The following is a 16,273-nucleotide window of genomic DNA, read 5'->3' on the forward strand; positions in this document are numbered from 1 at the left end:
AATATACGTATGAGAAGGGGTGTTGCACGGTAAAGAGTTTTGATTTGTTCTCCCCTGCAGTGGAGGAAAGGATGCAGTCCAGTAGGACAAAGCTCAAGAAACCAGGTTTCAAGTTGGATGTCATGATCAGGATCCCTAGAATATGGAATGGGCTTCCATGGGGCCCCCATCAGTGAGGGTGTTCAAGGAAAGATTGGCCAACCACAAGTTGGGGATTAACATGAGTAGAGCCAGCTGGAGCTGGGGGTCAGACTAGATGGCCTAGGAGACCCCTTCTGACTCGTTATGTTTCTATGTAATAGTCAAGTGGAACATGGCTACTATAGAGGCAATGAAGTATTTTGATTTAAAGCATTAAATAGGATAGATACTTAAAGCACACTTTACCTAGTACAGGAGAAATATGGTAGGCATAACAAGATACATATGATGGAAGGTGTAAACAGTTAAGCATGGTGAGAAAGATGAAAGGCAAAATCATGTTCACTCTAGTAATTGATTTTTACAGCATTATTGCAAATTTATTTCCCTACCAGAACAGTTCTAATTCAGTTAACTAAATCAGGGTAGGTTGCTTCTTTAAGTTACGATAATTATTGCCTAATGTTTCAGTAAGTGAGCCAATTTTTGTCTTATGTAAAATATGATGCCAGCTATCTGTCTCCATAATTTTCCTTAATGGGTGTTTGCTAATGATGCAGTAGTGTTGCAAATCTGGTTACATATTTAGAGCAATTGTGTGGTGTTTCTTTTATTTAAAAATTTATCTAGTCTTCTTTCAATTGCTAAATTGGACATCTAATCCGAGATAATTAGGACAGATTTAGTCAGGAACTCTCCACACTTCTATCTAGATGTATCCTCAGTTCTTCAGGAGATTTCATTTTTAACCTCAGTTCAAAGAAAATACTGTGGAAAACACAGAAGTGAAACCAAAACAACATCCCTGTATTAGCTTGGATAGTTTACCTGTGCTGTACATACATGTTTTCCTCATCAAAATAAAGCTTCACCTTTTCTTCTGTACAAGTTGTCATAATGCAGATCAGGAGAAATTAACATGGGGATGCTAGTTCAGAGCTAAAGACCCTTGCTTAGACACAAATCATGTGCAGATAGCTGCTCCCTATCCCCTTATTTTGAAGACGGAAGGCATAAACCTATGCCCCCAGTAGTCATTTCAAATGTTGAGGCTTACCTGCATTCAATGCCCAGATCAGATCCTAGATAAGCAGCACAAACAGGGGAGGAAGAAGTCTGGGGTACCAACTGGATGCAATATAAGTCAATAGCCCAAGTTTCCTCTCCTCCTTCCCTAACATGCCCTTTTTTCTCCTCACAGTGAGAAGGCAACCTGGTTTATTCTTTCCATGCCAGCTATGGGGTGAGGGACCTCAGATCTGGGACTCTGAACAATTCTATGTCACTCCAACCAGATATCAAAAAGCTGCTGGATTGTACTCCTAAGGGGCATTTTTGACAGAAACAAGCAATCTTGAGTTTAGACATACTCCTTTACTGACTTTACAGCATCAATGACTTGGCAGAAACAACTTAAAATGGAAGTATTTTTTCTTTCCTGAAAGGTAAAAGAAAATATAGCTACAGTTCTTTCAAATCAAGTTGTGACAAATAACCTTTTTATAATTTAAGTTTGCACAGTTATTACAATTGCTTTTACCTGTGGATATGGAGCAGGTTAAAATAAACTTTTGTTCACAAGAATTTGGCAGTACACAAGAAAAAGGAGAAAAGGGAGTCTTAAGTATAGCTGAAAACAGCAGAAGAAAGTACTCCAGTTCTTCTCTGTCAAAGGGATGAAATGGAGCCAGGGAGGGAGAGCTGGGAATGTTCCTGTCACATGCATGTAATTAATTACCAAACATTAACAGTTTTTCACAACAGAAACATTCCTGGAATGAAATCAGCATAAGCAGAAGGTTCAGGCTGCTACACCAAATGATGAGCCACAGTGTAAAAAAGCACCACAATGTATCCAGAACTGCATCCCAAACTCACTGCTTTCAGTCAAATATTACAGATGTAGACAATTATTCAAATAGAAGGTCTTCATCTTTTTCTTCTGCAAGCAAATTGGCCGGTTCTTGCTGTAATTCTCCAGCAGCCTTCCGTAATTCTTGCTGCTTTTCACTCTTCTCTCTCAGTATTTTTTTCTTCTCTTGAATCTTTTTCAGTCTGTGGAGCAAAGTGATCCAAGTTACTGCTAATGCTGATAGTTTATTGCATGGCTCTTTTATGTTTATACAGGAAATGTGACAAAATCATCTGTATTCTTACCAGTCCAAAAACTACTGAAATCTATCACATTTTTACAAAGATAAGGATGGTAGAACATCAGGAAAAGCAGGATAGACAGACAGGAATGAAGTAAGTGTGGTTCCTCTTATCCCATGTCAGGGCCTGGTGTGCTGCATGCTTGCTGCACACTGGGAGCCAAGGAAACAACTGTTATATCCCTTTATGTGTGGTTGCTGCATCACCCAGGACAGTCAGTGAATTTGTATGACCCACCTCATGATTCCAAGGAGGGCAAACCAAACCAAACCAGTTTATGCACACTTCCTCTTTCTATAGAATACTAATACAATAAGCAACCCCTGCCTCTGTACAACCCCCATTCTAATCTGTGTTTTAAAAAATCAAGTAGCTGGTCACCAAAACTGATTATCACTAGATGCAGGTTGTTTCTATTGCACAAAATGAGCTATGCCAAAACATACAGGAGCCATATATCTTGTTTTTGCCTTGTATACTACTTCAACTTAATGCATTGAAGCAAGTCACTAATGTAAGCTGGCAACTTCTCCACTGACTCTCAGCTGACTGTCCCACAATACAGGACCACTTACAGAAGCATCAACATAAACCAGACTGAACAGTCATCTAGCCAGCAGTGGTCAGGATTCCAAAGACCACAAAGACTAGGGAAAGTGCAAATGAAGTCACCAGAAATGGGGCAGCTACCAAGGGCTATATCCAGGTATTAATATCTATTATATATTTAATCTACTTCACAACAAACACTATCTGGATGATTATAAAGCAACCCAGTTCACACGTGTATTTCTCCATATTACATTCCATGAGGATACTCAACCCAGAATCACTTGCAGAAGAAAAATGCAAATATACATATGTGAACCAGACAAAAGTGGTGTTTATCAAGCCAGCCTTGGACTCCTGCTACCCTGATGCAACATCCATGTCCTAAATAAGCAGAATACTTTTGTTTCTAAGTGTCTTTCATCTCCAACTTATGGTCACTTCATGAATGAAAGCACTCCAAAACGTCTTGTCTTTGCCAGTTCTGCTTAACTCTGGCAAATTCAAAGCTGTGGCTTCCTTTATGAAGTTAATCCATATTGTTTCTGGTGTTCCTTTTCTTCTCCTGCACTCAACTTTCCCTAGTATAATTGTCTTCTCCAGGAGTCATGCCTTCTGAAGATGTGCCCAAAGTGCAACAGTTTCAGTTTGTCATTCTTGATTCCAGGGAAAGTTCTGTCTTGATTTGATGCAGGAGCCACAAGCAGGGTACTAAGCTAGCCTGTGGTTTTAAATATACTTGCATACCCTGTATTTGATGTCTACTACTTTTTCAGGTACAATGGATGAGACCCAATTAAGTTGTTCCATTGAAGAAGTTGTTCTATTGATGGAACTGGGAGGGTATGATTTCTCCCCTCCCTGCATAGCCTGATGCACACACTGAAAATCTGCTCTGGAGGGCAGGGACCCTTTGGAACAGCTCTGCAGGAGCTACAGGGGCAGAGGAGAATGTATCACCAGAAAAGTGCAAATGAAAACTGAAGGCAGATATATGAAAGAACCACCAATGAGACAGAGTAAAAAGAAACTCTCAGATGTCTCTGTTGGCAGCTGCTTAACTTCTGTTAAATGTACTTTTAAAAGCCACCTTTAACTATTTATTTTGAATTAAAGTTCACACATAATTTCCAAAATGCAATGGGCAACCATAAAGGGTTTTCCACAGGCATCAGAAATGTCACTTTTACTCTTATTCATCCACTGATGGTTCTTCCATCTGAAAAGCAACAACCAGCTTGCATGGCATTGCTTTCTGCCCCACATTTTCCATTTTTGAATTGCTGAATCACTTACCTATAGAATTCTTCTCGCTCTCTTTCATCCAACTCAGTTATGATATATGACAGTGTACGTTCAATCCTGGGAATAATAACTATGGAAAAAGTGAAATATTATTAGCAATATGATTATATAAACATTATTTATTTCACCTGTATGCTGCACCCTAGCCATGAGGCTATCTGGGCATCTTACATTACATCCAAAAACAACAAATAAAACAATTACAAATGAACAATACATAATATCAATAAAACAGTGCAATAAAACAATAAAAGCAATAAAAACAACATTCACTTAATAATAAAACCATTTGACCAATCAATAATTTAAACAGAATTGTCTAAAATTCTAACACAACAGTCGCAGCAATAAAAAAACAGTATAATAAACCATTCTACAACCAACCCACTCACTCACTAAAATATTGTGAAAAAGAAATGTTTTCAATTAGCATCCAAGTAAGAGAAGACACCTGGCAGATCTCAACTGGAAGCATGTTCCACAGGTGAGTCATTATTGCAGAAAAGGCCCTTCTCCTAGCCATCTCCTCGCTTACTTCACTGGGGGAAGAAATTTGGGGAAGGGCCCCAGATGGAGACCTCAGTGATCGAGCCGGGATGTATGGAGATAGGTGACCCTGCAGATATCTTGGCCCCACGCTGTTTAGGGTTTTGTATTTTATTTTAAGCACCCTGAATTGGGTTGTGATGGCAACTGGCAGCCAGTGTAGCCTGTGCAGGGCTGGCGTAATGTGTTTGCAAAAGTCGGTCCTCATTCGCAGGCGTGCCACCTTGTTCTGAACGAGCTGCAGTGTCTGGACTGTTTTCGAAGGCAACCTCAGGCAGAGCAAAGCCTGCTTGTGAGAAAATCACCCAATGTATCATCTAAGCCAAGGGAGGGAAACAGCTCCCTGCCTTCCAGTGCAGCCGTTACCATGCCATCTCAATGCAGCAGCAGCAAAACCTGTGGCGGTCTACCACCAGATCGTGGCAGCAAACCACTGTTGGGGCTTAAAAGGGATATATTTAACTTAAAATTAAGCTAAATTTGTTGTTTAAACTTTCACAGTAGTTTATTGCAAAACTGGCAGAGAAGCACAACAGTTTTTCCTACCACACCTCCGTATTTTATCATCACAGGAATAGGAAAGTGCAGTCCATGGAGAGGTCCTGGAGATGAAAGTGGCCTCCAGGTCTCCAAAGGTCCCCACCCAATCAATCTAAGCCAATAGGGGATGCTTCCAGAGACATTCAACATGGAAGGTTTGATTTAGCCATATATCTATGGCAAGAGTACTGAACAGGGTATATACAAAATGTAGTCTGCTGCTTCACCTTCTAATCTCAGATTCTCTGCTAGAAAAATAGATTTCCAGGGCATTACTGGAACGGAATGATTGAACATTGGATGTTATCATTTCCTGAAGTTGTGCAGAAAAAAACCCTCAAGTTAGTGAAATTTTATTTGGATTTCTGTCTTCTTCCAAAATAATAGTATATATTGGGGTCTTGAAAAATCTCTGCATCCAAGTAACTTCAAATAGCTTGGTGCATATGAAGCATAATCTATCACCCAAAAGAGGGCAGAGACATACCAATTCCACAGCAAGCACAGAAATGTCCAACTGCCTCCCATATTGTCCAAAGCTACATAACGTTGCCTATCGAGGCTCAAGAGTACTAAAGGATTATCTCTTACCATGCTCAATAGCATTCACACGCCTGTTTGTTATCTTGATGGCTTCATCCAGCGTAACAAATGAAGTCTGTGGAAAGCAAAAAGATGGAGCACGTCACGAGAAATTATTTTCACCAAAGAGGCATGGTGGGTTGGCTCTTGGGAAATCAGCCTTAGGCAAAGGAATATTTCAATAAGTATTTGAGACATCCACTGTTAAGAAATTCTGGTGTGGCTCTCACCTGGCAAACTGCATGCAAACTTTCCTGCAGAGAACATTTACTGGCAGCCCAGTTTTCCAAGCTTACTGGCCCAGCTTCTTCTGCCCCAGACTGGCATAACGAATGACAGAACACAGGCATGCTCCCTTACTCCCACCAGCCACTCCAAGTACTAACTTGCAAATTTAAGATAGGTGAGGAGGTGAGGAGTAGAATTTGCCCAACTCTGGCACAGGAATTCCCCAGGCTTCCCCAAGCTGTTGCCCTCCAGTTGTTTTAGACCATCTCTCACCTTACTAGATGGGGCCGGCAAAAGTTCATCCAAACATCTGATGAACACCAGGCTGGAGACAGCTGCTATAGCCTATACCAGGTTTAGTCAAGCTGGTATCCTCCAAAGTTCAGAGCTACAATTTCCATAAATCACAGGCAATGGCCAGAGTTTCTGGGAGTGGTAATCCAAAATGTCTGGGGAGCACCAGGCTACAATGGCCTGGGAAAGGAATTACTTTGCCCATAAATGGGTAAACAATGTTGTACCAGCTGACAGGCAAGTTCTGCAAGTCTACAAGATAGTTATGAGCTTCTCTCAAAATAACAGAGCAATGTGGGAGTCTGTCTAATTTCCAGCTAATCGGTGTTCCGCAATCTTTTTCCCCTTTTCCGAATCCACTTACTTGCACCGACTGCAGTGCCACTGCCAGCTACCACCATACAACCCAGTCATGAGGCTGGAGTACTGCACACACCTCTTCTGCCCTTCTAAGAAACAAATGAAGCTGAGTGTGTCAATGAAGGTTCAGATACTAAAAGACCTTTAAGTTGCTCTTTTTTAAATGGCCTGTACCACATGCAGTGCTACTGGTCTTTCAGTTGATGACCTATTTAAAAAGTCATGCCACCTTGGAATACTTGGAATAAATACCAGAGGTTGTTTCAACAGTTTTTCCCTCCACCTACCTGAAGGGAGGCCAGTTCCACAAGCAGCTCGACTGCTTTGGCATAGTTCCTTTTCAGTTTGGCCAGTTGTTCCCCACCTCTAGCTAAACCAGTCAGCTCATAACCTGAAATAATTCATCCAATACAGTTAGCAGCCACATCAAAAAGAAAAAGCAACTTTTGGAAGACACAAAGAAACCCCCAACAATATTCTACTGGGGAGAAGGGTTCCAAACACCAAGCCACTCATCTCAGTTTCTAGTTCTACGAGTAATATGCAAAATGTAAATAGTTACAAAGAAGGTGATCTTGACCCTACTAACGTTAACAGCAAGTTTTTCCCAAGTTTAAGATTACATCTAAAAAGGAATCAGCTGCTCAAAAAATTGTGGGAATGTCTTGGATATTTACCATCTATTTCTACAGGTTAACCTCTCTTCCAGCACCTGAAAACAACCTCATAGGATAAAAAATTGACAAATATTTACAGGAAGGTTGTTAAAGGCTCCATGTTGTCTATTGTATCATTTGGCTATGACAGAGAGTATGGGTTACTCGATTTTCAGTTAAGCATACTGTATTAAAGCTAAGCTCATACCAAAGTCATCTAGGGAAAGAAAAAGTTACTCTTACTTACTATCCCCTCCTTCTTGGTAATGTTCAAAAACTGGTAGGGTCACACCTGTAAAATCCACACAACATATTGGGTAAGTTATATATTACATTTCCATGCCTACATCCATCTAGTTTTCTTATGGGTCTTGACCATAACCATTGGCTGCTGAAACTGACATTCTTTTGACCCAGGAATTGTTCCTATTTTGCAAGGATAGTTTAAACCACACTTTCCTGGTATGACTGTTACTGGACAGCTTAGCTTAAACAAACCCCATATGAGCTCATAACTTGTTCCCACAACACCAAACCAACTTGTTGTTTCAGTAACTTTACATCTGAACTGAGACACTAACATGCTCACAGTGGTCAGAAAACTAAGTCCATAAACAGCCCAAAATATTCACAGAAAACCAAATAGAAGTTCCCATAATGAAACATTCCAAATACTATCAAAGGCTGTCAAGCTCTCTGCTCCTCTAACCATCTCAGACACTGAACTCCAGCTTATCTCTACTCTCCTCTGTGGTACATGCTCAGGTCCACCCATTTTTCTGTATAGCCAGCGGTGTCAGAATGAGGTGAGACAAGAGAAACGTTCTAATTGAATATTAGTAACAGAGATGAGTAAGAGACCATTCCAAACTGTTCTCTTCCTCTGCAAGTAATTTCCAATTTAAATGTTTCTCAGGGAAGAGCAAGGAAGCAAGTGGCTGTGCCTTGATGGAAGTAGGAAAGATAGGTAAAGCAGGGCATGGGGACGGAGGGAAAAAACAGGCACGAAGGCCTGTTCGGGTGGCGATTTTGAGAGTGAAAGCGTGAGATTAGCAGTGCAGTAATTTTATAGTAATCAATTTAGAAATTATTTGGGGGAATTAATTGGTTTGCCATCTGTGAAATATGTGTACCACTGAAACAGGAAACTGTGGGTTCAAGGGACTAGCTTTGTGTTTTGGGGGTCAGATCCAACCTCTGCCATGTACTCAAGACATTAGACAAGTTCCTTATCTTTGAGCTTTGCTAGTTCGTCTTATGTAAAACGAGTTGCAGAACTTAATGTGATTGTTCACAGTGCCACAGCAACTACTCCACCCACACACGCACGCACACACTCATACAGCTGGCATTCTGTGACAGTGCCCATGACACTTTCTTATAAATCCAAATGTGCCCATGAGCTCAAAAAGAGTGAGGACAACTGATCTCACCTGCCACATTGTCTTTCTTGGCTCTGATCTTGACTTGAGCTTTATTCACATTCTGAATCACAGTTGTACTACAAAAACAAAATGCATGTCTTGAAATAGTATATGCATTGTCCAACAAGGTGGAATCAATGGCCAATTAGCTTGCTTAGTTTTCTAGAGTTCTCATATTATTTATTTCTGTGCTGCACAAACAAGATCACTGTTCTTAAACTCTATCTGTGGCACATGTTACACAATCAGAACGTAGTCCCACTTACGGGGCCCACTGTGTGTGCTAGCTGAGATTATTCATACCTGCAAAAGAGGCAGTTACATTTTAGAGATGCATAGCCCTTATAAAGCTTTTCTGAATCCCCTGCAATGCTTACTTCTGGCCATAATATGGTGGTTTGTGCTTTTAAGGACAACACCAAGGTATGACAATTGCAGATTTTCTGGATGTGTTCTGATGCACCATGACTAATTCACTGCTCATTAGTTTAAGAATAATCAATGTCTCCTAGTATAACATAAAGCCGTAAGAACTTGATTGTTTCTTACACCAGCTGATACATTTAGAAAATCTCAAATTTTATTCCCCTCTTCTCTTCCTTTTCCCCTCATTTATCTTTGCAAGCCTTCTTAATATGTATTCTATTTCTTATGGGCTTGCCTTCATTCCTTACAGGGTCTGCCACAGAATTTTCCTCCCCCCGCCACCCAAAATCTCCTCAACAAAGGTAAATGAGACCCATTTCTTGGAAAAGAAAAACCAAATGTTTCACAAAGCACCCTTCAACCACACTCCAAGTTTGAGAATCTTACCTGAAGTCTCCAGCTGTAAACTTTGCCTCAGCAAGTGAAAAAGCAGCTTCTCTCATGACCTCACCCATCAACATCTTTGTCTGCAAATACAACCCAAAAAGACTGCAATTTTCTAAACCAAATAGAGTCTACCACTGATAATAAGAATTGCTTGGTGTGGGTGTATTTAAAAGAAATGTTGTTCAAAATTCCAAATAACAAAGCAAATACATTAAAGCACCTTACTTCAATAATTTTCTTTAGAATCTGCCGGAATCGCAAGGTCAGAGCATCAGATTTTTTCTTCAAGAGGTTGCGACCTGTTTGGGCTCCTTTCAAACGGGCCTTCATGATGGTCTGCGCCCTGCCAAAATCAAAAATGGAAGGAATAGAGCAATACATGTTCATATAGTCACTGAGGTGATATGAAGAGAGGACAGGAATGTTTCTAAAAAAGAGTCAGTCATAAAAAACAAGACACATAGACATAGAGGATACATATGTAGGATACAACCGCAGGATACATATTGACACCACATCCCTATGCTTGTTTGCTCTGATGTGTGCCCCATCATGTTCAATGAAGGGTATTCCTGGATAAATGTACACTGAAATCCTAAGCACACTTGCAAGAGAGCAAGTCCCATAGAAAATTAGCAAGAATGACAAACTATTTCTATGGAAGCTCCTATAGGATTCAAAAATGCTGATTAAAAAACTTTAGAACTGGTTGACTCCATCACATATTTTACACAGTGACCCAGTTCATATGTAACAGAGGAAAAGTGTGGGTTACTCAACACATGATTGGCCACAGTGCGTGCAGGACACAATCCATTGCCATTTTGAGTATTCAAACTCCAATCAGGCTGATGAAGGATTGCTACATGACATCTGACTGGGCAAGTCTGGACATCTGACAACCCAGCCTGACAATCCACAATAGCCCACAGTATTCTTGACAGTTGGTTGGGTTCGCTGTGGGTTGCCCCCCACTCCTTCACACTTGGTCCTTCCATGGATGCCACAGCAGGATTCGCCTCCTTTTTCCTGTGGTGATTGCTACAGCTTTTGTAACTGCCATGGGTTTCCCCCCTCTTCTTTTTCCCTTGGAGGTCACTTTTCACAATCTCCAATTTGACAGCTAGTAACAGTTCCCAAGAAACACTGTGGAGGGCAGTCACAACTTTATAACCCCCGTTTTTATCTTTTTGGCAATTTTCACAATTTATTAATGCCTTTTAATTTTTAGTTGGGTTTGTGCAAATGCACACTTGTGCAGGTGCAAAATGGGCATCCTTGCCTGGGCAATGTCCTGGGCAGTCCTCATTGTCAAAGTGCAGCCAGCATGCACTGTAAATATTAACCCAAAGCAACTGTCAAAAGCTGAGCTGTCAAGGAAAACCATAAGCCAAAAAAAAAAAAAAGCCTTTGTTCACAAAAAAAGGTGGGGGGGGAGGCAACAGATTAGCCATTTTCTGTCATATCATATAGGGCTGGGATTTGAGGTTTTGGTTTTGTTTTGTTTTGGGATTTGACTATACTCAAATTTCTCTCACTCTTTGAGACTATGTGCTCAGAAAAATGAGAGCCATTCATTTTATGGGAGCACCAAATTTTGACAGCTAAGTGTTAAGACTCCAGTTCCTCTTAAAACTTTTTTTTCTTTTGACAGAACTGCCCATTGTTTTCTGACGAGGACAAAAAAATATGAATAGTCTATCCTTTCCTTATAGAGATCATTGTCAGTCCAATGTTTACAGCTCTCCACTGGAAAAATTTACTATTTATTCCTACCCTCTCCTTTCTGTTCTCAATCAGTTAGCAATCTATAAGTGGAACTCTCTCTTATACTATGGCTGCTGAGTTTACTTAGGAGTTTATGGTGAGAGACCTTGACTGAGGTCTTTTGAAAGTCTAAGTAAACAATGTCTACCAAATCACACCTGTCCACATATTTACTGACATTCTTAAAGAACTCTAAAAGATCAGTGAGACACTAATTTCCTTTGGAGGAATCAGGTTCATTTTTAAACAACAGGGGAAAAAACACTGGTTCACATAACATTTCCCCATATGCTTGTAATTGTCTGGTTGTGGGTTAACATACAGCCTCCTCTCCCCCCACCCCACCACCCAAAAAACCAATCTCTTTTCCAAGGTCAGTTTTTCAGCACTGGAGAACAGCTGGCATGATTCTTTCTAAGCTAGCTGCAAGGAAGCACATCTCCAATTCTCAGTTCTGAGATCAGAGCATTGTCTTCAGCCCCAGATTTGGGAATCCAAACTATCCCATGGCACTTCAGATATTGTCTGGGGACCATAGAATTGCTCCCTCCAGGAAGAGAACAAACTTTTAAAAAGGTAGATATGGATTTTGCATTCTTGCACTAACTCGCTCACACCAGTTACTTTCCTATCTCAGGCTCACTCATTTACTGGTTGAAACAAGATCCAGCAGAACTGTGTGTATGCATTTAAACATGGTTCTGTTTACTGTCAAGAATGTCACATCAGATTCAGCAAACCTACTGGAAACATGCCTGATCTCACAAGTTTTATGCCTACAGGAATATATACTTATAGCAAAAGTGGGAAGAACAGATCATTGTAGATTGACAAGTAGTATCACTGGGTGGGCATTTCACATTCAAAATGATTCTGTGTACGTAAGTATTCCAAAGGACCAGAGCTAGAAAGAGCAGTCTTTTTGATCACAGTAAGTGATGGTTCTGTTTTTTATATTCAACCATAGAATTATCTTCCCATACAATTAAGAACACCTACACTGCAAACTCATACACACATATCTAGAATTAAGCCTCATTAAATTTAACGGAACTTAAAGCAGATATCCATTGGATTCCAGTCCAACTGTAAAGAAGAGTTTGGTGTCAATACTTTAATGATTCTTGACTATTAGGCACATCCAAAACCATCTAAAATGAATAGGCTTTACATGTTTAATATTACATGGGATCTTTTCTTTTTCCAGTTAAAAATGTATTTAAAAATTGTCCAATACCTCTGCTATGACACATTCTGACCTTTCAGAGACAGTGACAACCCTGTTCCATAACTGTCAAAGACATCTGACTACATGACAAAGCACTTGCTGAAAAGGACATCATTTTCACTTCCCAGTTTTCTTAAACCTGTAGGTTCTGCTTGTCTGAACTGGGAGTGCGTCGTGTCAAATCCAGCACTCCACACATATTATTTAACTCTGAGTTAAGCGATCCAAAATAAGTAGTATTCATCGAACTCTTAGCATCACAACCCCAATTTAAAAATTAGCCTGCCTTAGCAAAGTGAAAAGACGCACCCCTTTACACCACCGCGGTTGTGTAAGAGAGACGGGGGAGAAAGGGTGATCGGGGGTTTCTACTCCGCAGGAGGTCAAACTGGACAGCAAAGCGTCCTCGACATTCGGTGTCAGCCTGCGGGAGTAGCGGTGGCGCAGGCAAAAGACTGTCTGGGCCATCCTCGCTCAGAGCGGCTCCGTAAAAGAGCTGCTCTGAGCAGGGACTAGAAGGGAAGAGCAACTCACATGCGCGAGGGGAAGACCTCAATCCTGTCCTTGCCCGACATCCTTGCCGGAGTAGCCGACGGAGATAACTGCAAAAAGGCCGGGCGGTCCTTTCCTCAGCTGAGCGCTCAGCGCCGTCACGTGACTCCTCTTGGTTACCAAAGGGCGGTGCGGCCGCCCGTTCCGCCTCCCTCGAGCGCTGGCCTTTCGCCGTTGGGCGAGACGCGCTCTCCTCTCTTCCGGAAGTGACGTATAAGCACCGGCCGAAATATAGAGCTAATATAGACGGTATGAATATAGAAAGAATGGCACTTCCACCTACGGTAAGTCCAAGAGAGAAACGGCTGTCGAATAAGTACGACTGCAAAAAATATAGCGGCCTGTATACCATCGGAGTAGACAATCACTAGCATGACACACGTGATAGATGTTTAGCAGAAATAGAAAGGCATCATGTGATCGTTTTAGTCGCTTAGCTACTCTTCATGAAGCCGCTCGATCTTTTCCATTGCAAGAAGCAGTAAAATCCATAGACTTACAAAAATGAAAGCAGTCTTGTGACCAGCAAGAAGAAATCCATATAAGCTTGGTGTTTATTCGGCTAACTCAAAGATCATCAAAGCATTTTTGTGATATTTGAGTTGGCCTATTGAAGGCATTATTACAGTGTAAGGATTTTGGATTAATCACTCCTCTCTCACACACAGTCTGACATAAGGAATTGATTTGTTGTACAAATCAACAGCTATAACTTAGATTTTATCAGGCAAGCATTGACACATAACCAGGTCTGAGAAAAACCCTTTTCTGGAAATCAGCATGTATGCATCCTTGAAAGGTAGCTGGCACTCACCAGGCACCAGAGAAAGCTAGTTGGCACGTGACAGATAACAGCACCTCAAAGAAAGTGCAATTCACACCAAACCACCCCATCCTTCCCCGCTCCCTTGGAACATCTTTATCTTTGGTATGCAAGTTGGGAACAACACATTGTAACTTTTTACTTCTGTAACTTCTGTGTTACATGTAACCCTCTAATGATCAGTGTATAAAAGGGCCAACTTAGGACTGCTCAGGTGTGCCATCTGGAATTATTCATTGGTAGCTATTCATTGGTCTCAAGAAAAATCTTTTAAAAGAAAAACTTCCCGTTGTTGTTTTTGGTGTTTTTCCGAACTTTACTGTACTCTTTGTCAGCTAGATCTGTGTAAAGGTAGCATGGTATTGCTAGGTTTATTTTCCATTCTTTAGTTAATTATGCCTAACATGGAATTTACCCTTTCTGCAACAGCTATGAACTGGGCTGATATTTTCATTGAGCTGTCCACTGTAACACCAAGGTCTCTTTGTTGATCAGTTACTTCTAGCTCATCTTTTTATACATGAAGTTGGGATGTTTTACTCCAATGTAAGTCAGTAGTTTACACTTCCTTACAGTGACCCATATTTACAGTTTTGATGCTCATCTCCCAATCTGGGAGAAGCTAATGTGGTGTAGTGGTTAAGGGTACAGGCCTGGGACTCAAGAGATCCAGGTTTTAGGTCCCATGCAGCCATGAAGCTAACAGTGAGTTCGGCTCAGTCACAGACTCTGGGCCCAACTTAACTCTCAGGGTTCTTGATGTATGGATAAGACTGAAAGGAGGAGAGATATATAAGAAGCTGCCTTGAGTTCCTTGAAAGGAGAAAGGCAGGATATAAATATAATAAATAAATATATTTGGGTCTCTTGTTTTAACCATTCTAAACCATTTGGTGATAGCAAACCTGGCCAATTTGCTGCTCACTTCTAATTCCAGATCATTCATTAAAACGTTTAAAAGTGATGTTCCCAGAACAGCTCCTTGTGGGACTGTTTAAAACCCTCTTTTGGGAAAATGTACTGTCTTTGATTGTGTGGATCACAACAAATTGTGGCAAGTTCTTAAAGAGATGGGAATGCCAGACCATCTTATCTGACTCTGAGAAATCTATATGCAGGTCAAGAAGCAACAGTGAGAACCAGACACAGAACCACTGATTGGTTCAAAATTGAGAAAGGAGTTCAGCAAGGCTGTATACTGTCACCCTGCCTATTTAACTTATATGCAGAGCACATCATGAGAAAGGCGGGGCTAGATGAATCACAAGTTGGAATTAAGATTGCTGGGAGAAATAACAACAACCTCAGATATGCAGATGATACCACTCTAATGGCAGAAAGTGAAGAGGAACTAAAGAGCCTCTTGATGTGGGTGAAGGAGGAGAGTGCAAAAGTTGGCTTGAAACTCAGCGTTAAGAAAACTAAGATCATGGCATCCGGTCCTCTCACTTCCTGGCAAATAGATGGGGAAGAAATGGAGGTAGTGACAGATTTTATTTTCCTGGGCTCCAAGATCACCACAGACAGGGACTACAGCCAAGAAATTAAAAGACGCTTGCTCCTTGGGAGGAAAGCTATGGCAAATCTAGACAGCATACTAAAAAGCAGAAACATCACCCTGCCAACAAAAGCGTGTATTGTCAAGGCTATGGTTTTCCCAGTTGTAATGTATGGCTGTGAAAGTTGGACCATAAGGAAGACTGAGCGCCGAAGAATTGAGGCCTTTGAATTGTGGTGCTGGAGAAGACTCCTACGAGTCCCTTGGACTGCAAGGCGATCAAACCAGTCAGTCCTAGAGAAGATCAACCCTGACTGCTCTTTAGAAGGCCAGATATTTGAAGTAAACTCAAATACTTTAGCCACCTAATGAGAAGGAAGGACTCCCTGGAGAAGAGCCTAATGCTGGGAACAACTGATGGCAAAAGGGGGCGGCAGAGAACGAAGTGGCTAGATGGAGTCACCCTAGCAGTCGGCTTGAGCTTAAGTGGACTCCGGGGGATGGTGGAGGACAGGAAGGCCTGGAAGAATGTTGTCCATGGGGTCGCGATGGGTCGGGTACGACTTTGAGACTAGCAACAAAGAATCCAGCAAGTTCCACCCCCAAACTATAGCCTCTCTCATTCTCTATCTGTGGGAAAGCGATATAGTGCTCCCCCTCCACACACACACACACACACCCCGAGGGCGCTCGTAAGGGACTGTCTCCATGTCTCGCTCCGGCGCGCGGCCCCATAGCACAGCCTTCCCCAACCAGGTGGCCTTCAGAGGCATTTGGACCACAGCTCCCAGAATTCCCAGCCAGCACGGCCAT

At 41.5% G+C, this 16,273-nt stretch overlaps 1 protein-coding gene across 1 annotated transcript; it reads right to left on the minus strand.

Annotated features, from left to right (window-relative positions):
- Positions 1-1,495: 1,495 nt before the first annotated feature.
- ATP6V1D (ATPase H+ transporting V1 subunit D) lies at positions 1,496-13,276 on the minus strand. Its single transcript, XM_044436925.1, has 9 exons — positions 13,122-13,276; positions 9,818-9,935; positions 9,593-9,672; positions 8,789-8,856; positions 7,603-7,647; positions 6,987-7,090; positions 5,827-5,893; positions 4,141-4,219; positions 1,496-2,196 (listed from the first exon to the last, which is right to left on the minus strand). The coding sequence occupies exons 1-9, from the start codon at positions 13,160-13,162 to the stop codon at positions 2,052-2,054; spliced, it is 747 nt and encodes a 248-aa protein (XP_044292860.1). The 5' UTR covers positions 13,163-13,276; the 3' UTR covers positions 1,496-2,051.
- Positions 13,277-16,273: the final 2,997 nt, after the last annotated feature.

Source organism: Varanus komodoensis, unplaced genomic scaffold, assembly GCF_004798865.1.
Source record: "Varanus komodoensis strain SLA01 unplaced genomic scaffold, ASM479886v1 scaffold3, whole genome shotgun sequence".
Classification (NCBI taxonomy): domain Eukaryota; kingdom Metazoa; phylum Chordata; class Lepidosauria; order Squamata; family Varanidae; genus Varanus; species Varanus komodoensis.